The 15,881-nt window shown below is 36.0% G+C and overlaps 1 protein-coding gene across 1 annotated transcript in view; it reads right to left on the bottom strand.

Moving 5' to 3' along the window:
• Positions 1 to 337: 337 nt before the first annotated feature.
• The window catches only part of LOC149784233 (MAM and LDL-receptor class A domain-containing protein 1-like), a 262,408-nt gene continuing 246,864 nt past the window's right edge, over positions 338 to 15,881 (bottom strand). The window contains exons 58-61 of the mRNA XM_089932965.1: positions 13,171 to 13,316; positions 6,869 to 7,025; positions 3,827 to 3,894; positions 338 to 2,114 (exon numbers count right to left, since the gene is read on the bottom strand). Coding sequence (XP_089789091.1) covers positions 3,857 to 3,894; positions 6,869 to 7,025; positions 13,171 to 13,316 — 341 coding nt within the window. The 3' untranslated portion in view covers positions 338 to 2,114; positions 3,827 to 3,856. The remainder of the gene's footprint in view (positions 2,115 to 3,826; positions 3,895 to 6,868; positions 7,026 to 13,170; positions 13,317 to 15,881) is intronic.

The raw sequence follows: 15,881 nt of genomic DNA, 5'->3' as shown, positions 1-15,881 counted from the left end.
ACTTCATGTGGACTTGTACATTTCTGCATCCATAAAAAAAATTACTGTAAATGGCGTGGAGATTGTTACCTACATTCTATGTAATAATATACACAACTTTCTCAATGGGGTGTAGTTGACCAATATTATACATTGTATATGCTTCTCCTGGGTGCTTTTTCTCCCAGATGCTTACTTTTTTCCAGGTGGAGTCAGATTGTCAGCAGTAAAGGAGTCAGAATCTCTTTTCTTCAAAATAATATGTAGGGGGAAATAAAATAGGGAAATATGCAAATAACATGGAGAAAACTGTGGTCATGCCGAAAATTGACTTAAGGAAAACAAATGTGAATGCAAGTCAGATTTTTGTATAGTTTTATTAATTAGGAGAAGTTGTACAATCAGCTAGTTTAATGATTTAAGTATGAACAGTAAAAGCAAAAATGTCAAGCAAGAAAACTGTGAAATATGAGTCACAGTGACATATCTTTTAACATGAGGTGCGGTACTGATATTATAATCCATCTACTCACCAAATGTCATGATTTCAGATCTAACAGTATTATACTTTAATTCAAAAGCCCTGTTTCCAACATTGACAGAAAACTTGAATATAACCAGTGAATTGTGAAATATAGGCCACAGTTACCTTTAACTGTCTTAACGACATGGTACTAACAAAGATGCATATGCTCAATTATTTTGATGATTTTGACGAGATTGAAGTGAAGCCAAGCATCAAATATGAGCAACACTTTCCTAATTTGACATGCCTACAGTCATCTATTTCTATGGGCATTTTAGTTACTTGAGACAACCCAAATCAGTGAAGCCTAAATTATGGGATAAACCGACCCAATTTTGCCATGAACATGTATCAAGATGCACTCACTAATGTTAATAATTCTTGGCAGGGTATTCAGCTTGTCCAACAATTTTGTTGATGACAAAGACATAAAAACTTAACCTAAGCCAATATTATGTTGATACGACTTTTTGTTTCAGATGCATAAACATAACAAGATTTTCAAGTTCGGTACCATGGTGGCCATATTGGATAATGTAAATATGACCAGCCACAACATTGATCTGACAAATCATTTAGAAGAAGTAGTGATAGTGATATTTTTAAGCCAGTAATTGGGACAGCCATATTACTAGTCGGATCAGCAGTATTTTAATAGGGCATATTTAAGAAAGTCTTTCAGTTAAAACTCCACACTGATATGCCAATCCATTCAGGAGAATTAATAATAATTAATACAGATTTTAAAGACACCCACTGTCGGCTCTATTGGACATACAAATAGCACCATTTTCATTTGGGACTAACTAGGCATCATAAGAATTCCTCTGATGAAGGCCCCATGCCATCTGGGACCAACTAGGCATATAAGAATTCTTCTGATGAAGACCACATGCCATTTGGGACCAACTAGGCATCATAAGAATTCCTCTGATGAAGACCCCATGCCATTTGGGACCAACTAGGCATCATAAGAATTCCTCTGATGAAGACCCCATGCCATTTGGGACCAACTAGGCATCATAAGAATTCCTCTGATGAAGACCCCATGCCATTTGGGACCAACTAGGCATCATAAGAATTCCTCTGATGAAGACCCCATGCCATTTGGGACCAACTAGGCATCATAAGAATTCTTCTGATGAAGACCCCATGTCAATCTGACTTTCCATTCAGGAAAAGTGATAACATTGTCTAGATGGCCAATGTGGTGGACATATTGGATAACTGAGCAGCAACAGTTTTATTCAGGAACAACAAGACCATGAGATGAATTAGTAAAGAACTATGGTAAATCCTTCAAGATAGATTAGAAGGCATAGCAATAACAAACTGTCACTAATGGATCGACAACGGCCTATCTCATAAGTTCGTCTGTTCTATGACCAGTTGAATTAAAAGTGGGATGTCCCTCTGTTCTGTTTAAAATAATGATGTATGAAAGCTAAAATTACACCCCGAGACACATACAAAATTCCTTTATATTATTCATTTATATTACATAATCGTAAAAGAATATTCTATAAGTCATTTCTTGCTCATATCATATTCATACTCCAAGCATGAAGCTGCGATTGCAATGTTTTGTGGGACTCTAGTGGAGGTTTACCTGAAATAGAAAACCAAAAGAAAGTTCAACACAAAAACTCCATACAACTTGGTCCTCATCTATGAAACATTACAGTGATGCAACATGTTGCATGCAGATACAAAACAGAGGACCACCCAAAACTACAAACTTTACACATACCATGATACCACACCAGCAGCACAGTTTGATGCACCAACTATTAAAGATCAAATATTTTAGAAACATTCACGAAAGATCTTTACATTTTTGATGATGCCAATGATGCTTTTACAAACATTGTGATAACTTTGTCTTGTCATTTGCAGAAAAGACACTAATCTGATGGGACCTCATGCAGATGTGATCTGTGATGTGATTTTGATTTTTAATGTAGCTTTAGCAGTTTATAGTGATGTCTAGCACTGGGGCATCATGCTGCAGACATGTAGCATGATGTCCCACCCAGTCACATTATCCTGACACCAGGCCGACCAGTCCTAACACTAACCTCTTAATGCTGAATGCCAAGCGAGGCAGCTGTTAGTGCCATTTTTTAAGTCTCTGGTATGACTCAGCCGGGCATTGAACCCACGACCTCCTGCATCCAAGGCGGACGCTCTAACCACAAGGCCACCGGAGCGGTGACCTCATGCAGATATAGGAATCCTGATATGCAATCTGACAGTATTGTGTTTTGGATTTTTAACATAGCTTTAACAATTTCTCAGCTATATTGCTACAATGTCTGCAGTGTGGCAGTTTATGGTCTAGCACTGGGGCATCATGACACAGACAAGTAGTATGATGTCTCACCCGGTCACAATATTTTGACACCAGGTTGAAGAGTCCTAACACTAACCTCTTAATGCTGAGCACCAAGCGAGGCACCTGTCAGTACCATTTTGTAAGTCTTTGGTATGACTTGGCTGGGGATCAAAACCACAACCTATTACATCCGAGGTGGACGCTCTAACTACTAGGCCACTGGAGCAGTCAACACGTAAATTACAGTAGCTTAATGAAATTACATAGAAAAGTAAGACCTATTTAATAGCCCCTGGTACTTACTCACTTTGACATGTTTCTAATATTTAACTCTGAGGATGACTCACAGACCCAAATGCACGGGTGACATGTTATATAGACTTAAACTGTTTGTGGTCAGGTGCAAATTTCACTTGGGTTAGTGTTGTTAAATTTTAAGTAACTCTTCACCCCATCCATGATAATGCCAAATATTAACTGGATTGGGTAAAAACTGAACTTGTAATAAAAAGATTCAGTATTTAATAAATTACCTTCTATAAGTGAAGAAAATAAAAAGACATTTCTCAGTAGAAAATAATTTGGTCAACAAGTCACTGAATAAGGACAGAAGCTAAAGAAAATGATATTTACATCATTTAAATTTGTACCCAATATTTCCACTGTTATGTGGTATACCTTCTGCAATTAAAAGGTGGACTGATTAGAGAGGTACCAATTCTTCTCAAGGACAAGATGGTTGAAATGCGCAGCACTATTTTATTGCCGGTCAAGATGGCTTCTCATCAGGGTCATCTTTCACTGAGACGGATCCACACAGAAGAGGGATTTATGTCCTTTTTTAAATTATTTATCAGAAACATGAAACTGGGGAAATGGATGCAGGTATAGATGTGGGTTAAGATGGAGGCATATATGAGTAAATATCTAAAGTCATAACAAATGTTTCAGAATCTCTAATAATAAATAAATTGATGCAGACCAACCTCTGGCATTGAAGAACCTGTGTTTTCTCCCTAATCATTATCCATAGTAAGATCTGAGAAACTCAGACCTGAAAAAAATAATTGCATATAAATTTAATCCCCACAAAACAGCTACAAGTACTATGTTCCCTCACTGTACTGTCCCTCAGTATGTTATTGCCCTTTTATCCTCTTTGAATGGCAAGGGATCCCCCCCGCATCAGAAGGGTTTGTTTTATCATCTAAATGTTATTTATTTATTTAATTTAGTTTTAATTCATAGCTGTTCAGAAATAAATCAGTGTGAATTGATATCATTAGATACCCTAATATTGTGTATGTGTACATATGAATGAGGGGCATCCCTCAGTATGAGGTTTTTCCTTACTTGTAACAACTGTCACTTTTTACCATAATCATCATTATCACCACACTAGCAATGCTATGAATAATAATAATAATAATAATAATATTATTATTATTATTATTATTACTAATACATGTATTACTATTAAAAAAAACAATAAATAACATCAAATGAGATGCCAAACCTAACCAATGTAAAATATGAACAGCTTTGAAAAAAACATAATTCTGAGCATCCAAATGAGAATAATTAAGTGTTTTGTCCAGTATTTATCTAATAAAATTCAAAATTTTACAGTGATTCAATTTATGACAAAAAAAAATGGAGTTCTGCAGAAGAATATTTTTTTAAAGGGATTTAAAACATCACATGGTTTTGAAATGTAACATTATTATGTATGTTGTGCCATTGTTTTCAAATGTAAAATTATTATGTATATTGTGCCACTGTTTTGAAATGTAAAATTATTATGTATATTGTGCCACTGTTTTGAAATGTAAAATTATTATGTATATTGTGTCCTTGTTTCCAAATGTAAAATTATTATGTATATTGTGCCACTGTTTTGAAATGTAACATTATTATGTATATTGTGCCACTGTTTTGAAATGTAACATGTGTCATTGTTTTCAAATGTAAAATTATTATGCATATTGTTCCATTGTTTTTTATGTAACATTATCATGTATAATATGCCATTGTTTTCAAATGACCACTAAGTACGTGACTGGCTAGATATACAACTGATATATTAAAAATTGACAACTAAGTACATTAGTCCCCCTCTTATAAGGCCACCGCTAATGCAGCAGGGAAGTGACCTTATAATGCAGGTGGCCTTTCTAGAGGGGGATGACAAATGCGAATAGTAAATACATATGAAAAAAGTCACAAGTACATTTAATTTTAAATATTTAATATTTTAATTAAAAAATCACATGCATGATGTGAAATAAATGTAAAACAAACTTTGTCATCATTTTCAAAAGAATGCTATGAATAACCATTGATATAGTTTTAAAACTGTCATTATAATTATGTTACAGTTCACATCATCTGTCACTTTGTTGGTAACAGTCTAAAAAACAAACCAGTCTCCTCACATTAAAAATATCCTTGCTGTCATATCCCCTGTATATATCGTTTAGCCTTTTGTTCCAATCTTCGACAACTTCATTATTAACATCAGCTAATTCACCGCTAAGGACAGAAGACTTAATATTGTGTCGCACTTGAAATCAGTGCAACCATCCATTACTTGCGGTAAAGTCGTCATATTCCAATTCAACTGACAAACTTTTTGCCTTTTCTTGTCTTTCAAATCAGGATACAAACGTCTCCTGGCTCCAACAATCTTCCTTTCTCCGTCCATTTCACCTTTCCACTTCTGCAGAACTGTTTCATTATCTTTCACAATATTGTTTATCTTAGTCTTCCCGACGTTAGTTTTCTGCAAGGATCCTCGACGACCCCCCCCCACGTCAGTTGAATTACTTTCACGTTCTCCTCTAAACTAAGAATTTTTATTTTCCTTGATCACATGTTGATCTTTTTGCAGTAAGTTATTCATGTTGCCAACTACAATACTGATAAAACAATTCTGTATGCATCTAAACAAATTGCAGTGTGTTTTTAAAGGAAGTGATCTTGTCACATGATTCGTTAGTCGCAGTCTGGTACCCTATTGTTTTTATACATTTCTTGAAACTAAGTGAGAGAAGCCAAAATGGCTTCGATATGTACCATTAACATCACGCAGATTTGACCTCGCGGCCGCTAGGATTCGTAATTTTGACAATTATTGTCAGTAGTAATAGCCACTGATTACCAAAGTGAACAAGCTCAACATCTTACTAAGGGAAGCCATAAAGGCTATTAATCCATGTTCCTGCTGACTTGGGTATTGTACATCGGGTATTGTACATCGATGCTGCCACTTCTCAGCTGTTACTACTGTTCGATAATTGTAATCTTAACAATTATCAGAATGACTAAACCGGACATCTTATGATAACACAGCAGTAAGGCTAATTGGATTACATGTACTTACCCTTTTGTATGGATTCAAATTTGAGTCTTTCTCGGTTTTTATGGAATCAGTTTGGCTTCTCGTGAGGCATAAAGGATATAATAGTAACCTTAGTGGTAAATGTACTTTATTCAACACTTCTTTCAGTAACGAAAACCCTGACATCGGGAAACAGAAATCGGATTACTTAACACACGTTATGAATAAAATACTGGTTCTGGATACATATTCATATAAAATGCGGCCACTTGTGAGGGGTAAATTTTATAATTTTGCACTTATATGGTGGCCGCTGGTCGCGTTAGCCAGGTGGCCTATCGCGAGGGGTACTTTTGAACACAAACTCGTTGGTGCCGACGGATTTTGGCCGTAAGGAGCGGGTGGCCGCTGGTCAGGTGGGCCGTTCAAGAGGGGGACTACTGTATGTGACTGCAACGTTTAAGACTGTGCACCAGATTTAACACTGAAAATGTTATGATTGGGAATGAGGTGTTAGGCAGTGAAAAGATTTGGAAGTGATCCTAAAATTGACAGGTGGACAATTAGCATGATTAACTTTGCCTAGATGTTAAATTATTAAAATGAAAAGCCTCAATCTTACTGGGAATATACATGTATTTAAGTAATATTAGGCCCATCCAGTCAGAATAATTAATCAGGAACTTACCTGTAATCTGCTCTATCCAGTCTGCATGAGAGAAGGAAAGTTGGTAAACGTCTGGGTAGCCATCATGAAAGCAGCTTCTGTGGCCAAAGCTTAATGAGCCTAACAATTCAAATCGCCCATACTTGTTTCGGCAGATCAATGGGCCCCCAGAGTCACCCTGTAATTCAAATAGTAACATGTAATATTTTACCAGTAAGTTTAGAATCTAGTTACTTAAACTTTATCTAAAATGTTTTTTATTTTGTTTCCTTTTGTTGTACCAGCTGATGTTGTTGTTGTAGGGTTTAATGCCATGTTTCAGAACAAGATAGGGAATACATGGCGGCCAGTATTAATGGTGGAGGACAAACCTGTGAAAACCCTGGAAAAAAACACCAACCCACGAGAAGCTACTGGCACGTTTTCTTACATACCCACATTGGCTGAACCCGAGACTCGAACCCACGCAGACAGAGGTGAGACAGCATTATGATCAGTAACAGGTAGCACTTTAGACCACTTGGCCACTCAGGGCTCTTTGTAACTGCTTAATATGACAAACTATAAATTTAGTATTACATGTATGGATACCAAATTTAATAGCTGTTTGCAGAGATTTGGTACCATTTTCAAAATGGGGCCTTTGGTGTTTGAAATTGAGAATGTTTGTATCTAAATGGGGAAAATTTAATCCTCTTTTCCACAAATTTATTTAATGAAAATTTACCATAGACTAGAGATCTTGAACATTGAACAGGTTATAATGTTGACTCTATAGATTCCTCACTACATTTATTGTATTAACTTTCAATGCAAAATGTGTTTGACATTTGGAAAGTTCTACTTGGGAACCTTTTATATGTCAAAATAAGAATTGGAAAAAATGGACAGTTTTTGCTATTTGAAATGGTATACAATTTCAATTCCAAAACAGCCCAAGAGAAATCCTGGTGTGGGTTTGGAAATCGAGCAGAATTTCAGTTCCAAAACAGCCCAAGAGCAATACCTGATTTGGGTTTGGAAATGGGGCAGAGTTTCAGTTCCAAAACAACCCAAGAGAAATACCTAGTTAGGGTTGCAAATATGTAAAGAATGAATACTAATTATTCATCTACTGATTCTTGTGTATACATGATAGAAGGTCGTGAAATACCCCATAAGTACTGTGTAAGATTCCGTGGAGCAGATTTGGACTCTCAACTAAACTTTATCTACCAGTATGAAGATCTGTCAAAAAGCAGCAAGACAATTAAACATCTTGCAACATATCAGCAACTGTTTGACCACTAATGCTAATCTGTTCATCTGCCAATGTATTATTATGTGAGACAATGCACTATTTGGCATATAAGGCACTAAAATTGATGTTTAACACATTTGTACTGCACATTTGACTCTTCTATGAAAAGCATATTTTCCTGCTCTCTCTCTCTCATCTGATGTCACTTTGCACACCGGTTTCATCTCAAAGCTAATTTCATATATATGTTTGTGTTTATATATGCATACATAGACACACTTAAGATACTTCCAATAAAATCACCTAATTACTTGAACTAGGCCATTTTCTACCTAAAATAATTTGCACAATACTATCATGACAGCATCAGGCAATTTGTGGTCTCTGCTTGTTTTCTCAGATCCAGACTGAGTTATTTTCACACAAGGCAGGTTCAAAACAGTAAATGCACATGTCACCACCTGCGATAATCAAATGCAAACATCTTTGATCACTCGTGTCAAACATAACTAGCTGATTGTTGGTGGTATCAGCCTGAGTCTGTTTCAAGGTCAGCCATCAAATGCAGGACCCATTTCACACAAATCTTTCTGCGCTTCAAATACATCTTCCATATAGTATAAGTAGCTGATAAATGAATGCTTGGGATAATACATTTCAGCGTGTTACCTGTGCATCATCAATGGCCCCTTTCACAGCAGCCAGTTCCCACTTAACAGACAATAGTTTTGCATGGATTCGCGATCATATTCAAAATGCTACATGCCATGCAGCTGTAGAACATTTATAGAACATTACTTTATCTGTCCATTAACAAGTTCAAAGAAGCAAAACATTGATAATAATATATTGAAAACTTTTGATAAAGCCCTTGTATGGTAAATAATGTTCATAGTTGGTGTCCCTTGTGCTTGGGTAATTACAGTACATGCATTTTAACAACTTGTAACAAGATAATTAGTTTTTTATAATATTCCTCAGCTGAATGACAGACATTATAGCTTTTAGACAAACTTGTAGACACTCAAAAATATACTAGGATCATTGATAACAATAAAACTGCATTATGGTTAGACTGCAAACATTTTGCTGTACCTAAATAGTGTAATATTTTTTATGAAGAATCTTTGCATCACATAACATTAAATATAGGTCACTGTATAGTGAAATATATTCTACAGTGACCCAGTTTTCAATGAAGGTTGTATTACTTATCATGATGCATTCATAACTCTAGTAACATGAATCATGCTAATGTTATTAAGTAACTAAGATAATGCAAACCTAACCAAATTAATGAGACATGATGGATGGACACACATTACAATCGGGCCAAAAATCCAGGGCAACTAATCATTTCCATGGTTCAAGACAATTTTTATTTGGCCTCTAATAAATAAATCTCTTTTAACCCTTTACCTCATAGAGCTTAGTGATAAAGTGCAGCACGCTATAAATAGAACACCTGTTACCTAGCAGACCGCATCCGCATAGGCATGCCTGTGAATTGTTAAGCAATGTAGTGGTGTTACGTTTAACAGCAGTTTTAACCATTTTACGTTTTAAGCAGACATTTATTATATGTGGAAAAATTGAAGAGTAAAGTCCGATTGTTATAGCTGTGTAATTATTTTTCACAGAAGAATATTTTATGTGCTATAAAATCGAGAGAGAACTCGTTCACCGTCATGTCAGTGAGGCCGCGTGACCGACCGTAGCTGCCATTTCCCATACTCGAAATTTACACGTTTTTCGCCTGCGTCTACATCACTAAGTCATCGGAATTTGATAATCAATAAAAAACTAATTGCTGCTTGCATAAATATCATAGCCTTTACCAAGGTTATTGAATCTTTCGTGTTTGTGATTCTACTCGTGAAAACTTCGTAAGTACTGAATGAAATCCTGCCTGTGAACTGTTAAGCAATTTAGTGTATGTTACATTTAACAACAATTTTAACCATTTTACATTTTTGGTACACATATATTATATGTGGAAAAATTTAAGAGTAATGTCTGATTGTTATAGCTGTGTAATTATTTTCCACAGAAGAATTTTTTTATGTGCTTCAAAATCTTGAGAGAACTCGTTCACCGTCATGTCCGTGAGGCCGCGTGACCAACCGTAGCTGCTATTTCCGATACTTGAAATTTACAAGGTTTTCGTGTGCGTCTATATCACTAAGTCATCTGAATTTGATAATTTTAAAAACTAATTGCTGCCTACATCAATATCAGAGACTTTACCTTATTTATTGAATCTTTCGTGGTTGTTATTCTAATCGTGAAAACTTAGTACGTACTGAATGAAATCCGCGGCTGCCATTTTGGAGAGTGGAGATTACAACCCAGTTACTTTAAATAGCAGATATCGACCAGTGCATGAATAGCGACCACGTGATGTGACGTAATTGTCATTCGCAGAAATGAATGTAGTATGTAATAGGGGGGTTTTCCCCGAAGGTGGCGCTATGAAAACTAGCTCAAAATGGCTGATGTTTACCGCAGGCGTCAAAAGGCGCTTCTATGCGAATCTTGTAGAGGCGTCAAAAGGCGCTTCCATGCGAATGGAGTAGAGGCATCCAAAGACGCTTGTATGGGGTAAAGGGTTAAAGTAAAATATGAACCTGAAACCCTTTAAAAGCCTGCCTACAAATTTACTTTTTGAGACTGATAGTATATTTCTGGTTCAAGTTCTATAAGTCAGAGAATGTACTGAAATTGGAATTCATGGACCAAAAGCTAATTCTAATACTGTACATTTTTATTCTGTTAAGAACATACACATATCAGCACATGAACATTAGGACTTAATGTTTGTCTGATTTATGATTCTGTTAATGTGTTATATGACAGCAGCTCTGATAACCCTTTACCTCATAGAGCATAGTGACAAAGTGCAGCACGCTATAAATAGAACACCTGTTACCTAGCAGACCGCATCCGCATAGGCATGCCTGTGAATTGTTAAGCAATGTAGTGGTGTTAACGTTTAACAGCAGTTTTAACCATTTTACGTTTTAGGTAGACATCTATTATATATGGAAAAATTGAAGAGTAAAGTCCGATTGTTATAGCTGTGTACTTATTTTTCACGGAAGAATATTCTATGTGCTTCAAAATCATGAGAGAACTCGTTCACCGTCATGTCCGTGAGGCCGCGTGACCGATCGTAGCTGCCATTTCCCATACTCGAAATTTACATGTTTTTCGTCTGCGTCTACATCACTAAGTCATCTGAATTTGATAATCAATAAAAACTAATTGCTGCTTACATAAATATCAGAGCCTTTACCTTAGTTACTGAATCTTTCGTGGTTGTGATTCTACTCGTGAAAACTTCGTAAGTACTGAATGAAATCCTGCCTGTGAACTGTTAAGCAATTTAGTGTATGTTACGTTTAACAACAATTTTAACCATTTTACATTTTTGGTACACATATATTATATGTGGACAAATTTAAGAGTAATGTCTGATTGTTATAGCTGCGTAATTATTTTCCACAGAAGAATTTTTTTATGTGCTTCAAAATCTTGAGAGAACTCGTTCACCGTCATGTCCGTGAGGCCGCGTGACCAACCGTAGCTGCCATTTCCGATACTCGAAATTTACAAGGTTTTCGTGTGCGTCTATTTCACTAAGTCATCTGAATTTGATAATTTATAAAAACTAATTGCTGCCTACATTAATATCAGAGCCTTTACCTAATTTATTGAATCTTTCGTGGTTGTTATTCTAATCGTGAAAACTTCGTACGTACTGAATGAAATCCGCGGCTGCCATTTTGGAGAGTGGATATTACGACCCAGTTACTTTAAATAGCAGATATCGACCAGTGCATGAATAGCGACCACGTGATCTGACGTAATTGTCATTCGCAGAAATGAATGTAGTATGTAATAGGGGGGTTTTCCTCGAAGGTGGCGCTACGAAAACTAGCTCAAAATGGCTGATGTTTACAGCAGGCGTCAAAAGGCGCTTCTATGCGAATCTTGCAGAGGCGTCAAAAGGCGCTTCCATGCGAATGGAGTAGAGGCGTCTAAAGATGCTTGTATGAGGTAAAGGGTTAATGCAATATATGATAGCATATATGTTAATGAACTGCATGACAGCATATCTGTTAATGTGATATATGACAGCAGATCTGTTAATGCAATATATGATAGCAGATATGTTAATGAACTGTATGACAGCAGATCTGTTAATGTGTTATATGACAGCAGATCTGTTAATGCAATAAATTATAGCAGATCTGTTAATGAATTGAATGACAGCAGATCTGTTAATACAATATATGATAGCAGATATGTTAATGAACTGTATGACAGCAGATCTGTTAATGTGTTATATGACAGCAGATCTGTTAATGCAATATATGATAGCAGATTTGTGTGTGTGTGTGTGTGTGTGTGTGTGTGTGTGATCTCGATTTGAACATAGCTTTAAAAAATGTTCAGTTTTAACACTATGATCTCTGCAGTGCAGCAGTTTATAGTGATGTCAAGCAGTGGGGCCTCATGCCACAGACATTTAGCATCAAGTCCCACCCAGTCGCATTAGCCCGACACCAAGCCAACCAGTCCTAAGACTAACTTCTTAATGCTGAGCATCAAGCAAGGCAGCTGTTAGTACCATTTTTATAAGTCTTTGGTATCGCTCAGCCGGAGTTCGAACCAGTGACCTCCTGCATCTGAGGCAGACTCACCAACCACTTAGGGCATATTTGTTAATGAATTATACCATGGCTATCTGTTAGAGCATTGTACAGTGGCTAATATGGTAATGAATTGTATGCATTTTATAATGGCTGATCTTTTAAGACATTATTTAATGACTGGTCTGTTAATGCATTACATTTTATATGATCTGTTAATGTATTATATGAGAAAAGCTCTTTTTATGCATTGCATGTATTTTTAGCAATGGATACATTTCGTAATTTATTAGACTTCATGAAATGTTTTGAAAATATATTCAAAATGTACCATTATCTGATGTGCAATTGCTGTTGTAAAATGTAGTAAAAGTTGTGGATAATTGGTTAGTGATGCTGTGGCATGGCATGTACTTGGTGAAACTTACTTCACAAGGTGGAGACCCAAGGTTCTGGTTATCCACACAAACAGTGATATTTTGAGGAGGTGCATCATTCAGGTTGTAGTAGATCTGGTCACATTCCTCTTTCTTGTACAGGTAAACCCGGACCATCTGGAGGGATGGTATCCCTTCTGTTGGAAGAAAAATCAACAAAACATATTAAAATGTAGAAAATAAATTTGCCATGCCACCCACAATGCTGTTGCTGCATTCCTAGTAACATAGGACTAAACAACCCCTCTGACCTTGACCTGACCCTATTAGCAATAAGTGCCTTTGCTAACGTGTGAGAAATTGAATAATAATAATTCTACATATATGTACTAAATAGAACATTCAAAACATAGAGGTCTTCACAATTAACTTCAAAAAAGAAAACGTCTCATACTGGTTGGAAAAAGTTTCTGCAAAAATATAAAACAGTTAACCCTGTGATCTTTATAAAGAAATGCCTGGATGATCATTCCCAAGGATGTATCATGTACACTTGCAAATATGATAAAGTGTTTTACGCCTATCCATATACATATACGTAACATACATTTTCTTAAGAATCTAATAAAATAACCCTTGTGACCTGATATTTGACCTTTTGATATTCACACCAGATGTGATATTCATATATCACCATTGTAAGCTGTACCTTGTCTGATGTCAATTCATTCATGAAAATAACAGACAGTACTGTGAAATCCTAAAACATTCATACTTGACCTGTAACTTGAAACTGAAACTGCTCAGTGACCTTGACCTTCCTCAGCAATGTGTGCCAGTTTGATATTCCTTTCCAATGGCAAGTCTAAAGATATTGGTTGATCAATATGTGATATTTTGCCATTTAAAATAAATTATAAAGAGAAATTCCAAATTTATTTATTACATGTATCATGCTTTATACAACCTCTACATCTGAATGGAAGATATTTTGTTATTATACCAACAAAATTGCTTCAAAGTAAAATATTAATTCTGTCATATGCGATTAGAGATTCAAGTTTTTGTTTGAAATTACTGCATCTACTACACAGTCATGACTGCCATTCCAAATGCAATGATCTACTTGCTATAGTCAGTCAGTTCTGGGCACCTTTTCACAAAACAACGTATGCTCAAGTTTTTACATACTGTACCACATTAGTATGTGGTTTTGTGTGTTCCAATGATAAGAATTCTTGTTAGTGAAACACCAATAATCATATACAAACATCATACATAAGAATTTAAGAATTTATTGGGCATACATTGTTTTTCAAAATGGTGCATGATGCTCAGCCTAATATTTCACTTAAACAAAATGTTTAACTTTGTATAAACATTACTACAGTGAAGACAAATCAACATTCCAATTTGTTATTCAATGTACCAGTCTGAAATACTTTAATTGCTAAATCATTCCATTGACATTCTATGGATTTACCTTGTGTGTATATTGTGATGACAACTTAATATATATAAGATTAATTAGAAAATTATGGCACTAAATATCTCTATAAGCATTTATATTTTCTGTATTAATGAAGTTTTACCTCTCCATTAATGGAGAATGAAGATTTCCATTGACTTTACCAAAGCTTATGCTGGGTGGACAAATTGACATTATGACATATGTCTTGCTTTAAGAGTTAGTGCAGGCAAAAGATAAATAAAAGGATAAATATAGTAAAGAAGAAACAAATCTACAAATTTAAACTGTATTGTATTACTTTGGCCTATAATTTAACATAATTATATCTTTGCAGCCAGAAGGACTTTTAAAATCCCTGCTGAATCTTCCCACCAAACAATGATCACACTGTCGAGATTGTATCAAACAGAGCATACAAATCACATATTAATGAAATATCCAGCCAGGATCTAACTTCTAGATGTGGGTCAATCCAAGATGAGACTGAGCTTTCCATGTTCAAGCATTCTTCCTGAATCAATGTGTTCATCAGGCAAATTTGTCCCTCTTTTGTTCAAAACCTTTAAAGGGCCCAGAGTGGCCAAGTGGTCTAAAGAGCTCACCGTTATGGATTACTGCCATCTCTCCTCTGCCTGTGTGGGTTTGAGTCTCGGGTTCAGCCTATGCGGCATGTGTGAAAGCTTGCCAGTAGATTCTCGTGGTTGTTGGTTCTTTCCGGGGTTTTCCCAGGTTCTACCTCCACTATTAATACTGGCCGCAATGTATAGCCTATCCTGTGCTGAAAAATGGCATTAAACCCTACAACAACAACAAAACCTTTAAGGAAAAGGATCCCAGATTTTGAGTGTGCACTAACCCCTCAACTGCCTCTCTGATCTTACAAGAGTGTATACTATACTATTTCCCTAAGGGAGTACCAAATACGGTATTGTGAAACCAAATGGGAGTCTTTGGTAGCAATGTAGCAACCCACAAGTGAAGCTGGTATTCCTTGCATATTGTGGAGATGATCCATGGAAAGAGTTAAAAAAATTTCCTGCTCTGGTCCCTTCTGTCAGCACTATTTTGCAAACACTACGATAACAAGGGTGAATTTTAATCTCCACAGCTTCAACTGACTCTATGGAGGATCCATGTCTCTGACAATATAATTACCCAAGATGCTCCTTGATTCAGATTATGAGGTTTGAGTGGCTTGAAGTAAGCACCTTAAAGACAGATGTTGAAACAAAGGGTAGTAGAGGGGACTGAGCATCTCTTTGCAGCCTGGCTTCTTCTTAGCTATATGCCA

This window comes from Sinohyriopsis cumingii, chromosome 14 (assembly GCF_028554795.1).
Source record: "Sinohyriopsis cumingii isolate HCF-2022 chromosome 14, ASM2855479v2, whole genome shotgun sequence".
NCBI lineage: Eukaryota > Metazoa > Mollusca > Bivalvia > Unionida > Unionidae > Sinohyriopsis > Sinohyriopsis cumingii.
The sequence above is the reverse complement of the archived record's forward strand: the minus strand, read 5'-3'. Positions and strand labels throughout refer to the sequence as shown.